Genomic DNA, 22,699 nt, shown 5'->3' on the forward strand with positions numbered 1-22,699 from the left:
CTATGGTTTCTTGCATACTAAGACTGAATGAGGACAATTAGATATTCAGCAGCTTACCACAGAAGCAGTAAGCTCTGAAAACATCTTCCTCTTTAAAACCAATACCCAATATTTCAGGTGTTTTTCAGGGGTAGGAATTTCAGGTCAGAGTTCTCTGTGGGGAAAGAGAAGCCTGTGCTTTGGTCTTGAGCAGCACAAACCCAGGCTGAGATGGTGGCCTTGGTGCTTCCCTCCACGTGGAGTCGTGTTCCCTCCTTCTTGGCTTCACCCCTGCTTGTCTGTAGATCTCAGCCTAATAGTCACTTCTTTGGGAAGGTCTTTCCTGATTATCTTGGATCAATGTTCTATCCTCTACTACACTGTCTTGCTTTAATGATAGCAATGTTCACACTGGGCCAATTGATCTGTTAGTAACACCAGTGGACTGTGAACTTCTTAACAGCTTGGACCTTCTTCATCTCTCTATCCCAAGCACCCAGTACAGTGCATGGCAAATTGCCGTTGCTCAACGAGTAGTTGAATAACGAATGACTGAATGAATGAGGGAACAAATGAACATCTTGGGGGGACTGACTTGCTCAAGTTGAATGATAGAAGTAAAATGAATTTGAATTCAGAGAGTTCTTTTTCTTGTGGGCATTTGTATGCACAAAAAAGGGGCCTGCCACTTAGTTTGCATACTGCCTTTTAGGGGCAGAAACAGAAGGAAAGAAAACAAATCCCCGGGATCAATATTACTCGATAGGAGGACTTAATGATCATCTTGAAAACAGGACCCCAAAAGAAGGCAAAGTGTTTGTAATGATATTTGGGTGTTATATCCAAATAATCAAAACTCAGTTATTCAGAATGCTGAGAGAAAGGGTAAATTTCATTCTCTACTTAGATGAGATTTTACCTGAATACGTTTTTTTTGCTTTAACTCTTGTTGCTGAGTTTGATTTTAGTGTTTTAAGATGGTTCACTAACTGATTATCATAACTGTTATCCTACCTTAGGATAACTGTAAACAGCAGGAGTTCCCATTGATTCCTGGTGAATTATTTGTTCTCTGGGATTTGAGTGGCAGGATTCAGAAGTGTAGGTAACTCACCAGTATAGCCACAGTCTCCCAGCCTGTGTCTGAGGTGGAGAAATTGAATGGGGCAATGTCAGAGCTGAAAGGAAGTGTCAGGATCATCCATTTCATCCTGCCATGGTACAGATGAGAGCACTGAGGCGTGGAGGGGAGAAGTGGTTGCCCAAGGCCTTGCAGTAGTAAGTGGACAAATCAGGGCTATCACTCAGTTATCTTGAGTTTCCTTTCAGGTCCTTTCCACTATCATAGGAGCAAACTGGGTCCTGCAGAGATTTGTCTCAAGATCACAAGACTCACAAGCTACAGGACTAACCAGTTTACGGTAAGGAAAGTGGGGCCCTCAGCATCAGGCTGACACGAGGGTTTTGATCAGCAAGGTGATCAGATGAGAACTCTGTCTTTTCTTCCAATGGATACAGAAAACAGGGTTGAAGAAAAGTCCTACCCGGGACTGATGAAGATACAGAACCTAAATATACTCTCATATCCTGCTTTCTAGCCCAGCCAGCCGTCCTCCCTCCACATTTCCTTTTCTTCTGGTGACAACATTCGCCAATCCAAGTGGGACTACATCAAATAGTTGTTTTATCATTGGGTAGATGTGAGAGACTCCCCAGCTTAGCCTTTTCCATGCAAACAATTATCTCATAAGGACACTCAGAGGGTGAGATGCTATCTGGTATGACAAGACTAGCTGGAGGAAAATCTGGTCATTTCCTGGAGCTTTCACAGAAAATTTCTAAATATCCCTGCTGAGCAAGTGATACAACTGCAGAGGGTGAATACACACACACACACACACACACAAAACTTTTTATGACTGACTGACCTGGAAACAAGGTAGAAGGTTGAAATCCAGCATATCTCTTCAGGCCACAAAGGGGAGGCAGTGTGGCCTGATGGAAAGGATGTGGTTTTTGGAGTCAGACATAACCGGGTTCTAATTCCAGCTCTGTTATTTACTGGCTACATGTCCTTCAGGGAATTAAGCAATCTCTACGAATCATAATTTTATCATGTGTAAAACAGGCACCTCACACTTACCCTGTAAAGCTGGTGTGAGAATTAAATGGAAAGACAGTGAGCAATGCTCCCAACATGGTACCCGGCCCCAAACTCTCTACTTCTATTAGTATTAGTGACGTGTGGATATTGATCTATATTCCAGCAACGAAGCACAATTGCTTTCCATTCATTGTGTGGAATATAGAAATTCCATCTATGTTTTCAATCTTCACGGTGCACATATTGAATTCTTGATAACAATAATGATCAAAACCTGTCTATTGTGTAAAAACCACTAATATATTCAATGGAAGTACCAAAAGTGTACTTTTCTCCAGGTCATTCTTTTAAAAGGCCTGGAGGAGTAATAGAAAAATGCCTGGATTCTGTTGCCATGATAAATGTGAAAGGCATGGATGGGTGGACGGTGAGAATTTCACAACATCTCAGGGACAGACCCCAGGCTCTGAAAAGGAGCTTTGCTTCTACAAGCGTGGCTCCACTTCTCCTGGCATATCACTTGTCATAAAAATCAAGTTAAAATGATTAACATGCTCACACACTACATTTTATAGCGACATGAAAGCTTCACCTTTTGGTATTCTTTTTTTAATCATAAGTCTAAGATACAGTTTGCATGATAAGTCCCTTTTTGCCCCCTACAATCTTCACAAGGCAGCCAAAAGTGATCTCTTAAAAATCTAAATCAGATCATGTCACTGCCCTGCGTAAAATCTTTCTATCATTTCCCTTTGAATGAAACCCAAAATCAACCAGGCTTGCGGGATCAAGCTCCCATCCCCTTTGGCTTCATCTGCACCCCCTTCTTCCCTGCTCAATATGCTATAGCCGCTTGGGCCTTTTTGCTCTTCTTCTAACACACCAAGCTTTTTCCTGCCTCAGGATCTTTGCACTAGCTGTCTCCTCTGTCTACGGTGTTCTTCTCCTGGTTATTTGCATGTAAGGGTCCTTTCAGCACTCAGATTGAATCTTCTGACAATCCTATCTCTGACAATCCATCTGACAAATCCTATCTCTGACAAATCCCTGACAATCCTATCTGCAGTGATTCTATCTGCCCCTAGTCACATATCTCTATTTCCTTCATAGCACTTATATGTTTTGACTAATTGTCTGCATTCCCCACTCCCTTAAAATGTACACTCCTGGAGGACAAGGACAAAGTCTGTCTTCTCATTACTGGATCCCAACATCTAGAATACTGAGAGCGTGTTAAATAATTGAATGCACAAGAGCTCAAGCCCACAAATAGATTGTAGTTGTAGCCTGCAACTAGGAGGGAAAAATATGATCTTTAATATAAGGACCCTTTTCTTAAGTCTTCATTTTCATCCCAAATTTTGTCTATTCTGAAAGATTCAATGACCATGATGATGACTTGTCCAACAATCTAGCCTTGAAATTTCTGGACATCCTCCCCCGAGTCAAAATATTAACTTTTGATCTACTTCAGCTACCTACTTCTACTTTGGTAACCTTAAATTTCAACAGTCCACCTGTGATCATAAACGATTTGCTTTCTAGTTTTCTTACTTTCATTTCACTCAGAGGCTCAGAGCATAGGAAGCCTCACTGGTAACTGAGCCAGGGTTCAGGGAGCCAAGACATCAAATCAGTGGGCAGAACCGCTGAATGTGTCAGGAGTCAGGGATGCAAAGCATGAGTTCTCAGGTGCCCAAGAGCAACCAGGGTACCGGAACCCAGAATGGGTCAAACCAGCGATTTGAACCCAAATGGACACAAATGTAGGGGTAGGGAAGATGCACGACATCAAAACCAAAGGAGTATCTGCAGGCATAGACAGGAAGTGGAAGCCTCACGTAAGTGGCCAGAAATAACTCTTAGTGACTACTCTTGCTCCTCCAAACCACTGACAGACTCCTGAGATGGGTAGGGGGAGGGGACGGGGTGGAGTTGCGGTTCTTCCTGGAAACCCAGAGCTCTCTCTTATCCACTGTGACAATCTGGCTTCTGACTTCACCACCTCCTCAAATCTGTCTCTTGCCAATGATGTTCTTCAATCCATTCCAATTGGCAATTTTTAGTCTTCCTGTTACTGGGCCTCTTGGCTACTTTAGACTTTGTTATTGCTTCAAAATGTTCTGCTCTCTAGGCTTCCGTGACACTGCATTCCCTAATTCTCTCCTGCCCCCTTTGACTGCTTCCTCTCTTCCCGGATCTTTCCCAGGCACCTCAAACGCAACATGTCTCAAACTGAATTCCTAGTTGTTCCCATCCAACCTCTTTCCAGTCCAGCATTGCTTATGTCAGTGGGCAGTTCCACCATCCATCCAGTCACCCAAGCAAAAACCCCAGAAGTCAAACTTGACTGGTTGCTCTCCCTTGCCACTCACATCTATCATTTCAGTCATTCATTTAACAAATTTTAATCAAGCCCTGTTATTTACTAGCTATTGTCCTAATTGCGGACTAAACAGTGCTACGTAAAACAGATATAATTCCTATCTTTACGAAGCATATAAACTACTGGCCGACTTTACCTCTAAAGTGTTTCTTCCCTCTCTTCCTCCTTCTCTTTTATTACCAGCCACAGTTGGCATGTAATGGTTGCTCAACTAATCTTTATTGAATGAATAAATACACGAGAATGTAACTATCTGAATATACACTGTCTGTATAGCACAGATTATGGCACAGCATTCCGATGTCATTAAAAATATTTCTAACCACACATTAGGAATCAACGGAAGCCGTAAAACATCTGGCCAATGTAGCTGGAAACCCCCCAGTGAAGCATTAGTATGTTTTATCTTTGTTATGCAAACACTCGGATGGTCTGGGTTTTCTGTGGAACTGACTGGGTGTTTTGGCAGAGTGCAAGTTTCGCCAGACCAGTCTTGATCTCTTCCAGGCCTACATTACGTCTCTGAATTGCTCATATGACTCACTGACTTCTAGAGTTAAGCATAAGTGCAAACTCTGAGTGCTTGTGACCATTTTAACTGACTCAGTCATTTCCAAAATGTTATTAGTGCCACTTAGCTATTTATGAATATCAGCACACATTCACTGGCTCTTAAGTCTGAAGGCAGCAAAATGAATTGAGATTATTCATGCTGAAGATGTCACAGATGGGTTGTTTCCAGGCAAAACTCAAGCATCATAAGAAATATATGGTATGGTTAAACACCGAGAATAATTGTCTTTAACTAATAATGACATCGTTTATAATAATTATTTGATGACACCAGCAAATATCTTTAGGAAATCAGCAAAGAAGTATTTCAATGATTCCTATACAATTTTACCAGATCAATCAATCACGGAATAAAACCAAGCATCTCCTCCTCTCTCTTCTTGGTTCTCAATTATTAGTAGGAAGGTTGGGTACAACTGAAGCTGGAACAATTAGATAATACCCCAATTTCCACAATCAGCTTAAATGGAAAGAGTTTTTCAAAAGGAAAGACCAAAAATAAAAAGAAAACTGAAAAAACCAAGAGAGAGAACTTTATGCAGAGTTATTGAGGTATTCAGGGTGAGGCATGCATCTCCTTTTCTCTAAATACCAGCTTGCAGGCTCAAGCTAACAATAGGCAGAGGAAGCAGAGAGGGTACTGTCAGCTGGGCATGCACCCACTCCAGGAAGTATGAAAGATCGCTATTTTATATAATAGCAAATTGTCTCAAGTACACCACTTCAGGGATGGAAAGAAGTAGGCACTGAAAATCAGTGATGACTTGTGTGGACTTAATAATGTGGGGGAAAATTAAACACTCACAAAAGAATAGTGAAGACCTAAGGGTAGACTCTCGCAAGGCATGCAGGCTGGGTTCAACGTGCATCTTTTCCCAGTGGAATCTGGTCCATGCATTGTTCCACAGCTCCTTCACACAGAACTGGAAGGAATCCGAGGTTAACCTGGCCTCAGAGTGCTCCATCAATCTTTCCAATGCAGAAGAATTTCAGCATTTTAACCTTTTCCGTTTTAAACGTCTTTAAGCAGACATATTTTTCTTATCTACATGTTAACGAGAATAGTCCAGGTCCATGGATTAAAACAATTAACCCACATATGTCTTCATAAATCTCCTCACACTATTGGTTTGGTTTATTTACTTGATAGTACTCTCAGCTTTTGCTTGGCTCAGGAGCATGTCAGAAACTGTTTATATGTGTTATATACTGGTTTTTTGTTTGCTTCTTTAAAAAAGTACAATGGAGTTACACCGTTTCACTTACATGAATTCAACTCTATGTGCTTGGCCTAAACGGTTAAAGGGAAAATCTGTATTAGAGCAGGTGATTTTACTCACGCTCTGAACAAGGATTCTGGGCAGAGGAGCATCTCTGAATCCACTTTGGTTCTCTCTCTTGATCAGCCTCAGTTCTCTGGTGCCTCTTGGAGTCTGAGCATCTCACTGGGTTTAGTGTGATTCCAGTATTTGAAGAAGTAATTTTTAAAAGTAAGGTGATTTACATCTTATGTAGTGACTTTGTTGCCCTATCCCTCACATAAGATGCAGACCCACACTTTATAAGAGTGGAATCATGTGGGTGGCTTTGAAATTGTACACTACCCCTGAATGTCCTTACCCTCACTCTGGGTACCCTTTGGTGCTGCTTTTACATTCCCAAATCAACAGTGCCCTCCTAATTTTAAATTTCGGAGGGTAACTCAGACTCCTAGCCTGCCAGCTACCTAAATGTGATCTTCTACTTTTATTGTTAGTTTAATAACATCAGGTTTATCTTTTCCAACATGAGTAATTTTTTTTTGGTAAAAATATAATTCAGCTTCACATGACATTTATTTTTAGCGAGATCAAAAAAAATAAAAAGGGAGAGGGTGTTGGGAACCCTCTGGTATTTCTGACATTTCCTGAAATTGCATACATAGGTTAATTCTGTCCTGAGGGAACACGTTTGATCACTTCCAATTATGGTGCTCACCAGAGAAAAGGTTAAAGATGAATCGCATTTGTCTGAGGCGTCTGGGTTGGAGATGTACTGGAACATGCATTGGCGGCTAACCAGAAGAAAGAAGCAGGACTTACGTTCTGTTTCCCCACTATGTTATCGAAGGGCAGTTCGGGGCTCCAGGATCCTTCCGTGAACGTCGCCCCACTGTTTCTCCTGTCTGAAGAGCTCACGGACTCCTTGACAATGTCTTCTGGCAAGGACAGCAGACTCTCTTCAGGCTGCTTAATTAAATAGGTCTCTATATTATGCTTCCTCAAGAATTCGTTCCTCTCTTTACCGTGACCCTCTTCCACATTATAGTCACCGTTGAGGCAGTCTAGCGTGGCTTTGGAAATGTGAATCCTCCTGTGTGTACAAAGCATAGGTCATTATACATTCCTGATGTGGCCAGCAAAGGCCATTGCTGTTTTTTGTCCTGTGCAAAACCAACATCAGGGCCACATGTGAGTACAAGTAGGACATGTTCTCAAGGACAATATTTGTTTCTTTGAAAAAGCAGAAATAATAAAAGAAAACAGAAGTACAAGCATAAATCAATAAACAGTGTATCACTGACTCCACCCAGGGACACTGGGTGAAGGGACACTGCAGCCTCTGATAACATACAGCCCTGCTGAGCCACACCTAAGCCCTTTTTTTTTTTGGTGAGGAAGATTAGCCCTGAGCTAACATCTGTTGCCAATCCTCCTCTTTTTGCTGAAGAAGATTGGCCCTAGGCTAACATCCTTGCCCATCTTCCTCTACTTTGTATGTGGGACGCCTGCCACAGCATGGCTTGATAAGCTGTGCATAGGTCCACACCGAGGATCCGAACCTGAGAACCCTGGGCCGCCGAAGTGGAGCATGTGAACTTAACCGCTATGCGACTGGGCTGGCCCCATACCTAAGCAGTTTGTTGGCTTTTCTTGATGGTCTGTCTGATCCTAGCAACTTTTAAGAGTCAGTGATTTTTCAGTGGTGTTGATTACATTGGAAAAACAAGTTCCTTAAATGTTTCTGAACCCAATGGCAAATATTGTCCAAATCACCATGCAATAAAAGTTCTCTTAGTGTCTTGGAATTTTTCCTATCATTTCAATTGTTATCCATTTGTGCCTTGTTTCTTCAACTTGTCTATAACCTTTTTAGAACAACAGCAGGTCTTATTATGTCCACAGGGCTACATGGAGGGTCCTTTGGAGAAACCACTGTAAGATGCGATTTCCCCTGAAATGCATATGGCAAGAAGCAGAGAACAAAGCTGTGGACATGTGCAGGCTGGTAGTTGGCTAGGCTCACTCACAAGGTAAGTGATTCATTGCTGCATAATCATCAGCCACTGTAGCCCATGATTCAAGTTGTTTTTTTTTTATAGCAAAACAACAGATGACATCAAGGGCCTTAAGGATCAGACTTGAATCATGAAAATTTCACATGGTAAATGATTCTGGGGAAGAGTTTTTCTGTGCTCATGACTGTCTAACTCAATCATACTACTTATTGTGCTGTATCGTGGTCTGCATAGACTAGCATGGTGGCTACGAGTAAGGACTCTGGCCAAATTGCCTGAATTGAAACCCTAACTCGACCACTTGCTAGCTGACAGATCTTGGGATCTTGGGCAAGTTACTTCATCTTTCTATAAGTCCACTTTCTCATTCATAAAATCAGAAAAATAATAGTATTCATCTCTTAGGGAACACTGGGAATATTATAAGAGTTGATTAGCATAAAGAAGTCAAAATAATGGATGGTACACTGTACATACTACAAAAGCAAATGTTTAAATTATTATTATTTTCAAGGTTCAGTGAACCTTTCCAGGCCACTAGTACTTTTGGGGATTCTATACCCACCAGTCCTTGCCAGCAAAATTTGGAGAGCTGAGTTTTCAAGGAAGGGTAAGGTCATGTACAAGGGCAATAAGTCTTAACCCTGGCTACCCTTGAGAATTGTTTTAAGAATTTTTTTGTGTGTTTGTGTGAGGAAGATCAGCCCTGAGCTAACATCTGCCAATCCTCCTCTTTTTGCTGAGGAAGAATTGGCCCTGGGGTAACATCTGTGCCCATCTTCTTCCACTTTATATGGGACACCGCCACAGCATGGCTTGACAAGCGGTGCGTCGGTGTGCACCTGGGATCCGAACAGGTGAACCCCGGGCCGCCACAGCAGAGTGCGCGCACTCAACCGCTTGCGCCACCGGGCCGGCCCCTGCTTTAAGAATTTAAAATAGATTCTACACAGATTCTGCTTTACATGAACTGGCATGGGGTCTGGACCCCAGTAAATGCTCTTCTGCTTGTTCCAATGTGAAGTCAAGTCTGCAAACCAATGCCCTGAAGGGCTGGTCCTGAACCCTTGAATGTCATCCCATCATCCTCACTGCCTATGATGAATTTCACTGGACTTTTGGGGCCAACATTTGTATGACGTTTTAATGTCCTGTCTCCTCCCAAATAATTGCTTCTTTGATCTACACCTCTGAATATGCACATGGGAAACCCACTGTCACCAAGTGAGCAAATGACAAGGGTTAAGCAAAAAGAAAGCTTTGTTTTGGCTTACCCGGGGATTCCTCCAGATTCGAGTTTGTTGGCAATGTCCACATCCCAAGACCAGACATCAAACTGCCACTTCCGTAGGCCCAACACGCCGCATAGCACTGAGCCCGAGTGAATTCCGATTCGCATGTCAACATCATGCTTTGTCCTTGACCGCACATACCTGTTGACATAGGTGAATGGAGAGACACATGCGTAAGGCCTGAGTGGGCACCCTTGGCCCTGGCAGCAGCCCAGGTCTTGTCCACTCCCTAAGCTCAACTCCTGCCCATTCAAATGCCACCTCTTCCATGAAGGCTTCTTGGATTCCCTAATAACTGGAGGGATTCTCTTCCTCCTCTGAACTCCTTTCTATCTGAACTTTTAAGGGCCCTTATCACCCTTCTCTCCAAACCTGCTCATTCCATATAACCTCTCTCAGAAAATGGCATCAACATCTTTCTCTATCCACTAATGCATAAACCTGGGATAGATTATAGATTCTACACATTATGCACACTCCATTTCCAACCTCAATATTTTAATTTTTATGATGTTTCCTTATCTCAATTCCTCCCACCAACATTCCAGTTCAGACTACCACCATGCTTTGGTCTGGGGTTCCTGCCTCAGCCTCATCTCCTTTCGGCCCATGTTCTACACAGCTATCACAAACACCAATGTGACCTCATCACTCCATCATTCATTCTCTTGTTTGAAACCCTTTCCTGATCTCCTAACTCCTTAGAGCAGTGGTCTCGGGTTAAAGTGCTCACATCTCAGCACTGAGCTGGGCCAACCAGTGGGATGCAGGAAGAGAATGTCAGAACTTCCATTCATAGCTGTTGTTTTTTATCTTTACCAAAATTTGATGTATGGTTGACCCTAGCGATCTTACAGTGTCCATGTTGAATGTTCCTTTGACAGTAAGAAGGGAGGAGGCATCTTGAGAAAAGAGGAGGATTTCTACCATCAAGGGTTTCCTCCAAGCACATGAATCCCTTCTTCACTTTCAGAGTATTTCAAACAATTTTAGTTTATGGCTTAAATGATGTCATGTATGTAGAAACAAATTCAAATGGTAGAATATAATACTTTGAAATAGAATCACTAGAAAAATCTTCATTGCCACATGGAAATTCAATGGTTATTTTACTGTAAAACGCTTAAAAGAGTTGTCAGACTTAAAGATGATTTAACCATTTTTCTTTCACAAAAAGGCAAGTGTTCCAAAATGGTTCACTTTTTTGTGATAATGGGTTGCCATTAATACTCCCTTCATCAAATATTTGGGAAAAAACAAACTTGCTTAATTTTTTATCCAAGCTGAAGATGATGGTTTACGAAGAAAAGAGAAAGTAACAGTTTTTTTACCAGAAATTCACACTCTGAAGAGAGAATTTTGAAAATGGAAGTTTGAAAATATTTCTTTGTCTATTGGTTGTCAAAAATAAATTACATCATCTATCAAAATTCTCAGAACTGCGCATTTCCTAAGCCATTTACAAATCTTCCAAATGAAGAGTTCTGGTGGGGTTTGAACCCATTCATTACAAATATAAAAAATCTGTTGCCTTCTAATGAACTTGTATGGATAACTCACAGACATCAGAGAAGAAGAAAATTTATGACAAGACTTATACAGAACTTGGGCATAACTGACTTAGAAAACACAGTCAAGAGGGCAAGTCTCCCCAGAATCTGCCTGTCTTTATCAGATACATATTTAGTTAGCTCTGACAGCCATTAGAGTCAGGTATAGAAATAAATTGAATGTGGAACTTGACCTTTGCATTATCATATCACAAACTGAGATTTTTTAAAAAAAAGAATCAATTATGATCAAACCCACTGTTCTCACTAAAAAATGGTAAGAGCAGGAAGATTTTTGTACTGTAATTAAATTAAAAATATTTAAAAGTATTATTTATTTCATCATTATTCTTTAAAATCCATATTTCATGTAGGTTTTATAGTATATGTTTTTAAATGTATGAATATAATTGATAGAATATATAATAAATACAACTTATAAATTATAATTATTATAATCTATTTTGATAAAGATGGAGGATCAAAGTATTCAGAAACCACTGGCCTATACAATAAAATGGAAAATTCCTAGTCTGGCACACAGAGTCCTTCATGATCTGTCCTGTGCCTCAATTATGTCTTATTTTTCATGCACACCTTAGACTCCAGGCATCCAAACTACAGGTCATTGCCTGAACCCTGTGCTCCTTCTCCCCACACTGGGCCCATGATGCTCCCTCAATCTGGAATGTCCATTCCCTCATTCAATTGAAGTCTGGATTATGTGCCCCTCCCAATGTTCCTATTGCATCCCATGTGAATAATAATTGGGTGTTTTATTGTAATTATCTGTCTCTTCCACTAGATTCTTAACTAATTGAGGGTAGATACTTTGCAGGTTCATTGTCATATACCCATCTTAACACTGTACTCTGTCTGGAACTTGGCCAGTGCTCAATAAATGTTTATTGAATGGAAGGATGGAAGGGTGAATGGATGGGTGTCCATACTCACTATTAATGTTCCCATATATCTAAGCTCTTTGATAAAGAGAATAAGCTCCTTGAAAGCAATATTCCTGTCTGAATAATCATGCATCTCTCACAGCCTGGAGCATCATGCCTCACATATAGTTGGGGTTGAAAACATGACTCCTGTTTTTTTGAAAAAACAAATGAATGAATGATTCCATGTACAAAGCTGAGTCTTTGTAGTCTCTGTTCCTAACAAGTTGTAAGATAATACAAAGTCATTTAAACAGGAAAGTAAAGTTGAGGTGGGTTGAGAACTTAGAAATATTGAAATAAATTAGATATTGGGAAGACAGTCATAGACATTAGAAAGAATGTTTGTAGCGAAAGGATGAGATAATTCTTGTCCCTGGTGAAGATTCTAGCTTCTGGGCCATTGTTTTAATGTTAAATTTTAAGTTACAAACTACATAGTCCCTTCATCTGCTGGTGATGAAAACAGTAGAGTCCATTTGAAAAAATTCAACAAAGCAAGAGGAGAAATAGCATCCAGCACTTGAGAGGAACATTTCAGTTTCTGATGCACTTTCACAGTGAATTTCTGTGAAGCAGGATATGGTGAGAGGTCATCTGTGCTGTTCACCAACTGTGTCTTGTGTTACAACGTCCCAGCACATGGTAAGATTCCACTTTCGTACATATTTCATGTTATTTTTGGCCAATAAAATGTGAGCAGAAGTGATATGGGTCACTTCCGGGCAGAAACTTTTAGAGCCTGATCAACCACACTCCTTTCTTTTTTTCTTCCTTCTGTGTCCACCATCAATCAAGGATGCTGGGTGGAGCCTTCTTAACCAGGGTTATTGAATAAGGATGATGTATAGTGGTACCCTGCTACTCCCCAACTCTCCCATAATGGACAGGAAATGTGAGTGAAAAATAAACCTTTGCTGTTTCAAGCCACCGATTTTGGGGGGATGTTTGTTACTTCAGCATAACCGGGATTATCCTGACTGGTATAGTCATCTGTCCCAATCTACATTCTTCTCATTACATGAGTGTCACTATAGTGTAGGGATTAATATGGACTCTAGTGCCAGACTACCTAAGTTTACATTTTGCTCTGCCACTTACTAGCTGCATGACTTTAGGCAAGTTGCTTAACTTCTGTCTATAAAATGGGAATAATAATAGCATTGTCAGGATTAAGTGAATAAACACGTGTAGAGAGTTGAGACTAGCGTCTAGCACATACTAAGTACTACTTGGTTGCTTATCATATATGATGGAACTGCAGTCAGAGAAGTAAAAGTATTTTCTTGTGACCACATAGCTGGTAAGCAGGATTCTAGGACTAAACTTAGGCTGTTGTGTTTTTAAACCTCACAGTCTTTGCAACATAGCTACTGTACATGGCTCGTGATCCTGGGAAAATAGCTTATTCAGACTCTGAGTTTCAATGGCTGTAAAATAAAGCTCTAGCTGATTGCTTCACTTACAGAACCTTTGTGAGTCCCAAAGGAGATAACGGATGTTAAAGTGCTTTGCCAACTAATTGTGAGGGACTACTAAACAGCACACTGTGCTAATGCCATTAGGTAATTAACATTGTACAGGGAATGCCCTGGAACATCTTAATGAAAAGACATTTAGATTTATTATTTTGTTCTACAAAGAAAAATCATAAGAAGACAAAATTTCTTTATTGCACTGTTTTTTTTCCTTTCTTTTTGTTATGTCTGGGATTTGACTCAAATAAAAGATAGGAAGGAAAATATGGTAAAAGTAATGATAATTTACAGACATTGGTCATCTTTGGAAAGGCTACTCATTGGTTGTGTAGACCCACAAACACACACTATGTGTTTCAAGATCAGTTCTTGAGGGGAGGACCTTTGAGTATTCTTGAAGCTAAAATGGAGAGAATTCTGCTCTGAGTTACAAGTCCTGTTCAATTCTTCCAAAGCAGAGCCCCAGGGATGCTTTGCTGGGCTTCATCAGCCACAAATAAAAAGAAAATGACTACAGATTGCCTATATCATAAACATCTGCATCTTCTCTTTCTTCTCCACAGACTCTGAGCCTCTGGAGGGCAGGGGTACCATCTTTCATTTCCACGTGCCCAGGACTTAGCACAGCGATTAGCACATATACCTATATTATTGGTATAGTCAGTACTCAAAAGTATTTATTGAATTAATGGACAAAGTTCAAAGGCTTTCTTGCTTTGTAGCCCTGTGTTGTCCCAAGATGCTTCTAAGAGTCTCAGGAGAACCACAGAGGTGCCTTTGGACTTGCTGGTTGGAGAAGGGGGTGACCCTCCACATCTTCATCCTTTAAATAAAGCAGCTTTGCTCTCATCTGTTTTTCATGGGGGGTTTCCATCTAAGATTTCTTTTAAATAAAGAATCCACTTAATAATAATAGTAATTATTATTATTTGCAGTTCTATATCAAGCTGAGGACAAATAATGCAACAATTAACCAGCAAAAGACGAATGATGTTATTTCTTTTAGTTGAACTATTAAAGAGGAGTACTTGGTATATGGTAAAAGATGAAGAACCTTATAATTTTTCTTTTAATTTAAATACTTAAAATGGTTCTTTTTTAGCCAATTAATCAATCTGTAGAAGGTGCCGGAGGAATGACAGGAAGCATAATCTAGTAGCTGTCATTGATCTGTAGATTAGACTCTCTACTGCTAAATAAATGGATGGATAAAGAGATCAACTTCAGCAGAGTAGCAGTTTGGTACTGTGGGATGAAGAACATCCAGCTCCTCAGCTTTGGGGTCAGAGACTGAAGTTCCAAGGCTGGACCTACCACTTGCTGGCTGTGGAAGCTGGAGCAAATGACATAAATTCCCCTTTCCCCTCTATAAAATGGGATTGCTATCAGCTTCTCAATGGAAATCACTCTCAACATCACCGAGAGGCATCAAGTCTGCATTAAAGCGGGCCTGGATATGAAGGTAGGTTTCTTCACTTACAAGCTGTGGGCCTTGGGCTAGTTGCATCAGTCTCTGAGTCCCAGTTTTCTCAGGTGCAGTGAGAAAGACAACTAGTCCTTTGCAGAGTTGTTAGGATGGTTTATAAAATCATGTGTATAAAGCACTTAACCTGGTGCAATTTGAAAACTCACAAATAATAGCTATTACTAATTTTTGTTAGTAATAACAACTTATAATTACACAGGTTGAATCAGATTCTCCCCCCAAAATTATGAATTGATCACTTTACCCTTTCCTACTAAAACTATGCCTGCATTTGCTCCATTTACATCAAGATAGCTTCAATCAACCCATTTAATATGCCAACTGGGCAGTTCCTAGGCATAACTCGGTTCAAAAAGGATGAACTAATTTACAATGTAGTCAGAACTGAGTGATTAGTCCTCCGCTACCTGGAAGAAACAGTGCCCTTGAACATTCTGGAAGAAAGGAAAAGCAAGGGATGGAGTTAGTTACGGAGATCAACTATGGTCACTGGGTAGGTGTTCTGTGCAGGTGTTGGATCTTATATTTACAATAACCCTGTGTATCATTACTAGCACTATTTTACAAATGAGTAAGCTAAGTGCCAAGAAGTTCCTATCTTTAGGTCACACAGCTACAGGTAGAGTAGCTGGAATTTCACCCCAGGTGTGTGAGCCTAAATCCAGTGGTCCATTTCTCTTACACTACATGGTTCCTTTTACAGGGGACACATGGAAATTGGTGTCTGATCTGGCTCAGCCCAACAGATGGATGACATGGTCTCTACCAATTAATTCCAAAAGTCAGCAGACTTATAATGAGTGCCCCTCTGTAGATTCCAGAGTTCAGTGAGGGTACCTCAGGGGTCACTTAGTGTAGGCGTGGGGGCTGCCAGCACGGTGGCCATTGGGCCGACTTTGCCTTCAACGGTGACCTGTTCTACACCGTCTACTGGACTTCGGTACCAGACTGCCTTAAAACACAGGGCCCAACTGCTTCTTAAAAAGTTGGAAAGCCATTGTGTCTTACCCTAGCATGGAAGTTGCAGTTTCACAAAGCGCTTCATTTTGATGCCCACAGGGATTCTGAGAGGTAGATACCCATAAACATTATGAATTTACATTTCACAGACTAGGAAACTGAGGCTCCGAGAGAATTAAGACATATCTATTACATCTTTTGTGGCAGGCCTTTTATCTTCACGCTCTCATTTCATCCTCCCAACCACCCTATGCTATATACACAGTTCATTCGTTCATTCTACAAGCATCTCTTGAAGACCTCTGCAGACATAAGCAGTGAACCAAATAGACAAATCAGAAAATCAGTTCCTGTGTTCATGGAGCTTACTTTGGAATGGTTTATCCCCATGTTACAGCTAAGGAAGCTGGAGTGGGGAGAGGTTAAGTCACTCACTCAAGGTCAGTAAGCAATGGGCCCCAGTTGGCCGACACAACACGAGCCTCCAAATTGAGTCCTCTTTGGGCCCTTCACTGATGCTTACATGCCCCTCAGCATTAAACTTCTGCTTTTGGGGGTGGAAAGGTAATGGGAAGACCTAAGGTACCATTTCTTTTCAAAAACAATGTGGACCTAGTGAAAGAAGAGATCCAGCCACTCATTTTCCATCACAGAGCTTTATGTCCTTCTCTCTTTCTGTAAAAATAGATTTTTTGAAAAACTGAAGTTGCTCTAAATAATGTGTGTGCTTGGACTCTACAAATGCATACTTCTTTAAACTCACAAGCATTTTCTTATGCCACTGAGTATTAATGTAAACCACGATGATAATCATTACCCATTTTCCAATTTCGTAGTATGCCAAAATTTATCTAACTATTTCCCTGTCTTTGGACATCTACAGAGTCCAATGAACATGGCTCAGGGTCCTTGCTCTGCCACTTACAAGCGGTGTGTCATTGGTCACAAGTTATCCTATCAGAGCTTCAGGCTCCTCCTCTGAAAACTGGGGGAAGTAATTGTAGTTTCCTTGCAGGATATTAGGTGAGGTGATAGAAAAATTATTTAGTATAGTGTCTTGTACATGGTGAACGTTCCATTGATATTAGCTTTATCAACTATAACTAGATCTATTCAATCTTCACCATCATAAACAAATTTGCAAGAAAAAAAAATCCTTGTCCGTGGACTGAAGACCACTCTAATTGCTGCATCTTTAAGAGCAGTGTGCAGCCTTATGGATGCTGAAATTAATGACATTTTAGAACAAGGTTAGAAAGGGAGTTTTAGGGGGAAAGAAAGAGAAAGGAACAGTGAGAGAGAGAGGAAGAAGGAAAGGAAGCAAGGGAAGGAGGGAGGGAGAGAAAGAGGGAGAAAGAAAGAGCAAAAAGGAAAAATAAGAAAGAGAGAGAAAAAGAGAGGAAGAGATGTCAAAAGCCATGCAGGGGGCTTGGGCCTTCTGGCCTCAAGTGAGGGAAGCAAAATAACTCCTGTTTTTCATGCCTTGTCCTGCCATGTTGCTTGGCAGAGCAACCCTGCCACAAGGATTAAGACTTTTTCTCTAATTAACTGTTGGGGACAAGTCAGTTCCTACTTGGCATTCTGGTGTCATTCTATGACTTTTTAGCAACTGCACTGAAAAAACCAGCCTCTGCAATTTTCCTTAAGAATTATCAAGGAAGCCTTTTGTAGATCATTAATAAAGATATTGCATATACCAGAGCCCACCATCAACGCTGGTGTCTTCTCAATTATCAAGCCTCCCCAAATAGATCCAGGGCATGTGAAGAGGAGCCACCTGGAGCCACTCTGCAATCTATTTAAGGGAACTATTATCTAAGCCTATTTTAATTAATTTAATTTTATGAACAGACATGCTTGAGATGGTATTCAATGCTTTATTAGAAATAAAGTTACATTCAATCATGTTTTTGCCATGCATCTAGCTAATATCCTGTTTCTAAAATCAACTATTTTTGATGAAATGAATTTACCATGACACTTGATTAAGGCTTATTATCTTTCTATTCTCAGATGTTTACTGACTTTTCTCCTCTCTCAATATCGGTCCTGCTGATTTATTAGGGACGTATGTGAGATCTCCTAAGCTATACCTTGATCCTTTGGGTATTAAGGGCAGATTTCAGGTATGAGAAGCAATTGCAGAAATCTGAAGATGGGAGGTGGGATACCACAATGGTTAAGGCCAATGGCTTTGGAGTTAGATGGTTCCAGACGGGCGCCCTTCTTCTGCCAGACTAGTTGTGTGATTTCGTGCAATTACACAAACTCTGTAAGCTCCAGCTTTCTCTCTGGTAAAGTGGCAGCCTGCTTGCAGCACTTCAATCAGTCAGGATGTACCCGTACAGCCATACTGGTTGTTTATGGCTGGCATCCATTCTGATTGGCTGCCCTGGACCATTCTGATTAGTTGGCGCTGAAACCATACTAGTTGTTCAGTATTTTGCCTACCACCCCTGCCTGCATCCTAGGATTGTTATGAGGACTTAATGAGATAACGCGTGTAAAACACTTATCTAAGTGCTTGGCACATAGAAGGTGTTCAATGAACCCAGCTATTATCATTGTTTTACTAGAATAGAATAGAAGCAATAAGAAAAAAATAAGTTTCTGTAACTTAACTGAGTCCAATTTTCCAGTGGCCAAAGTCAGTCCTAATTGCAACATTCAAAAAAAATATTTCTATGGTCATAATGCACCTGCTGTCTACTTGAATTTTCAAAAGAACATTCTGAAGTTGGATCGTATGATCCTCGTTTCACAGAAGAGGCCATTCAGGCTCCGAGAAGTTAATCACACTCACCCATAGCCACACACCCAACAATGGGATGAAGCAGTGACCAGATTAGGTCTGCTGACTGCAGGTCAAGGGCTCACTCCGTTCACTCAGCATGTTCCCCATTAGTCATCTTATGGTACAACAGGCAGTCTTTCAGGGAACACTGCCATGATCACATCCAGCAGCAAACTCTATGTTTAATAAAGTGGAATCCTGTTCACAATTCTTGGAGCACTGTCAATTGATAAATAAGTTTATGGTCTGATAAATGGTTGGTTTGATTTAAATTTCTACGTCACACGTTGTCTCTTGGGGGACTCGCAGGGTCTTAGCTTTGGAGTGTCATCACCCTTCCCTTTCTATTTCACAGCTACTGCTCTGTTTCAGGTCCTGACTTCTCTCCCCGGGATTGCTGCGAAAATATTTCCCAACCAGTTTCCTTCCCTTCGGCCTCTCCTTCCTCTCATGCAGAGTCAAGTGGAGGGAGTTATCCAACGCCACGGTTACCTACCTCATGCCCAGGTCAGAACATGACACTTCTCTACTTTAACTGTCAGTGACTTCCCATCGCCTGAGTGATAAAGCCCCACTATGTCGTACAAGGTCACCAACTATCCGTGCACTAACCCCAGTGTCTGAATTTAGAATTGCAGTGATCACCAAGGCCTGCTTCAAATGCTTAACACACACACACTCAAACAAATATACAACATGCACACATACACAAACATACACACATGCACATGTGTACACACATACACACTTATGCATATACACCTATACATCCACACACACACCACACATGTACACACATATACATGTACACAATATATACACAGATATGCACATTACATACACTCACACACACACATGTGGCTTCTGTCATTCTTAACAGCTAGGATGGCACATTTTTCATGCCTTTGTTTCTAGGGAAAAAACTTTGGTTCTTGGTCAAAAGGACTACTCTGGAGATACCTCAGTAAAAGACAATAGACAGTGAAATAGATAGGGAAAACTGTTTCCCTTATGGGTGTATTTCTGCACGTGCTTGACAACTGCTCACTTGTGAAACCTGCCGACGCTCTAACTAGCATCAGCTAGTCTCAGCCTTTCCTGATTTTGGCACCCCGTCCTCACTGTCTGGGACCAGAGGACAATCTCCATCACATATTTGGACTGATCAGTGAATAGGGGCCAGGGTCATTTTGAGTATTGGTTTGCCATCTGTGCAAGAATTATAAATCTTACCGAGCAAGGAAACTTGGGGCTGCTGGGACCCAGAGACCCAGGATCCAGATGCTGTCTCCCCGTCAGAGTCAGAGCACCAGCCTCTCTTTGCCTTCCCACACTCTGGGGGCGATGTTGGGATTCTAACTCTTTGAGGAAATGCTAAAAAGAGGGACAAGGAGAGACCCTGACAAGGTGGGAACAATACCTCAAACAGGGATCCATCTCTGATGACAAATATACAGTGCAGTCATCTAGTCTGGGGACACCAGTCAATGAATGGTTTATTGACATTGACTTGACGTTACAAGACGTGCAATATAATATTACGAATGGGTCCAGACTTTATGGCTTCTGTGGAGTTTTCAAGTTGGAATAAGTGCCTTTGAGGCTGAATAAAAAATTGCACCTTGTGTAAGCAATAGTTGGTTAACATGGTTATTTTCTTTTTTGGTAAGGAAGGCTGGCCCTGAGCTAACGTCTGTTGCCAATCTGTCTCTTTTTGCTTGAGGAAGATTGGCCCTGAGCTAACATCTGTGCCAGTCTTCCTCTATTTTGTATGTGGGTTGCCACCATAGCATGGATTTATGAGTGGTGTAGGTCCATGCCCGGGATCTGAACCCGCAAACCTGGGCCGCCAAAGCAGAGCGTGCCGAACTTAAGCACTACGCCACTGGGCTGACGGCAAGATGATTAATTTTTTGATAGAGCTACGTAACTGGGATTCTCTTCCACATACATTCAGGTGCAAATGTTGTCTGACAGTCATTCCTCAGAGTGCAATACTTGACAGTAAGCAAAAACTCTAGAAGTTGGAGCCAACTGCAACCAAGGCTTGCCTAATTCCAGAGCTCTTGTTTATCGCTCTGTACCATGCTTTGTTATTAACTGGAACAATTAATGCTGGACTTCAAGTCATCTACATTATAATCAAGGAGACATTTGAGTATTAATAGACTCTGACTCATGCAGTTGAAAAAACATCCTATTGAATTGTCTTATTCTAAAGGAATAAAAGCAGCATCTAATAAATTAACGACAGAAAGTCCTTGAGTCATTTCAACCTATCCAAATCTCACTTCTCACTGTCCTAGAACTTCAGAAAGGTGACCTTCAATTGGATAAAATTGTCAGGAGGGACAAGCTCCTCTCCAGAGACGTAAATGATGGTGCTCTAAGTATCTTAAAGCATTTTGATAATCAATGTTCATTTCTTCTGCAATGCCATCTCAGCAGCATATCTTTTGCTTAAGCATAAGATACAAACTCCTATGGAATGTCTGTGGCTGAATGGATAAAGAAGATGTGAGATAATGAGATTTTATTCAGCCTTAAACAAGAAGGAAATACTGCCATTTGCGACATGGATGAAACTGGAGGGCATTATGCTAAGCGAAGTAAGCTAGACAGAGAAAGACAAATACTGTATGGTATCACTTATTTGTGGAATCAAATGAAAAAAAGGCATACTCATAGAAACAGAGAGTAGATGGTTGCCAGGGGTAGGGGAGTGGGGAAATGGGGAGACGTTGGTCAAAGGGCAAAAACTTTTAGTTATAAGATGAATAAGTTCTGAGGATCTAAGGTAAAGCATGGTGACTACAGTTAATAATACTGTATTATATACTTGAAATTTGCTAACAGAGTAGATCTTAAGTGTTCTCAACAAGAACAACAAAAAAGATAACTATTTGAAGTAATGGATATATTAACCAACTTGATTGTGGTAATCACTTCACGATACATACATAAATTGTCACATCGTGTACTTTTAATATATACAATTTTATTTGTCAATTATATCTCAATAAAAATTAAAATTAAAAAATAAATTTAAATAAAAGTCTGTGGAAAGTTTTGCTACTTAAACGTGATTTTTACGTGGTTGATAAATCACAGATTTTCAGAACTGGCAGAGACTTCAGAGCTAGTCTGGCCCAATTGCCTCATTTCATAGACAACAAATCCAAATGATCTCCCCAATGGACACCCACGGGCAAGAGAGGGACTCCTGGGGGACCTGTTCGTCACTGCGTTTCCAGGGCTTAGCACAGTGCCTGACATATGGGAGAGCTCAACAAATTATTGTTGACTGATCTACTGACTGATTGACAGACTAAGGTTCACACATCTAATGAGTTGTAGAACTGGTATAAAACATCGGGTCCTCTGGGTGTTGGTCCATTGCCTCCCTTGAAACCAGTCAAAATGACATCACAATTCATCCTAGTTTGCAGGACAAAACTCAAGTGTCCAAATTAACAGCTAAGAAGCTTCTGTAGCCTTTTCCATCTACCAAAGGCTGACCAAGAGGGAGCTCTGGGTTGGAACTCGTGGGCTCCTCTCTCCACAGTCCTTAGGGGAGGGAACTTCTGCATCTCTGTAAAAGAGGAGGCAACAGCACAGTGGACATTTCCAGTCTCTTTCTCCACCTGCCAACTTGATCTTAGGGATGGTGAAGGGTTGGCTTTTCATCATATGCCTCATAGCAAAGCATCACTCCCCCTTGATTGGGCCCTGATCATGGGTTGGTTCCAGAGATGGGACCCTCAGGACCTGCCATGGTAGCACATCTGCCTCCCAGAAGTGTGACATCAGGCTCAGTCTTGAAATGACCAGTTTCACATCAAATGAGCTGGATCATTTTTAGGGAAAGGGCTTCTG

General features: G+C 41.1%; 1 protein-coding gene across 1 annotated transcript in view; it reads right to left on the reverse strand.

Moving 5' to 3' along the window:
• Positions 1–22,699, reverse strand: part of ADCY8 (adenylate cyclase 8) — a 227,264-nt gene that overhangs the window by 103,661 nt on the left and 100,904 nt on the right. Inside the window, exons 6-7 of the mRNA XM_058564947.1 lie at positions 9,594–9,752; positions 7,124–7,394 (exon numbers count right to left, since the gene is read on the reverse strand). Coding sequence (XP_058420930.1) covers positions 7,124–7,394; positions 9,594–9,752 — 430 coding nt within the window. The remainder of the gene's footprint in view (positions 1–7,123; positions 7,395–9,593; positions 9,753–22,699) is intronic.

This window comes from Diceros bicornis, chromosome 21, assembly GCF_020826845.1.
Source record: "Diceros bicornis minor isolate mBicDic1 chromosome 21, mDicBic1.mat.cur, whole genome shotgun sequence".
NCBI classification, from domain to species: Eukaryota; Metazoa; Chordata; class Mammalia; order Perissodactyla; family Rhinocerotidae; genus Diceros; species Diceros bicornis.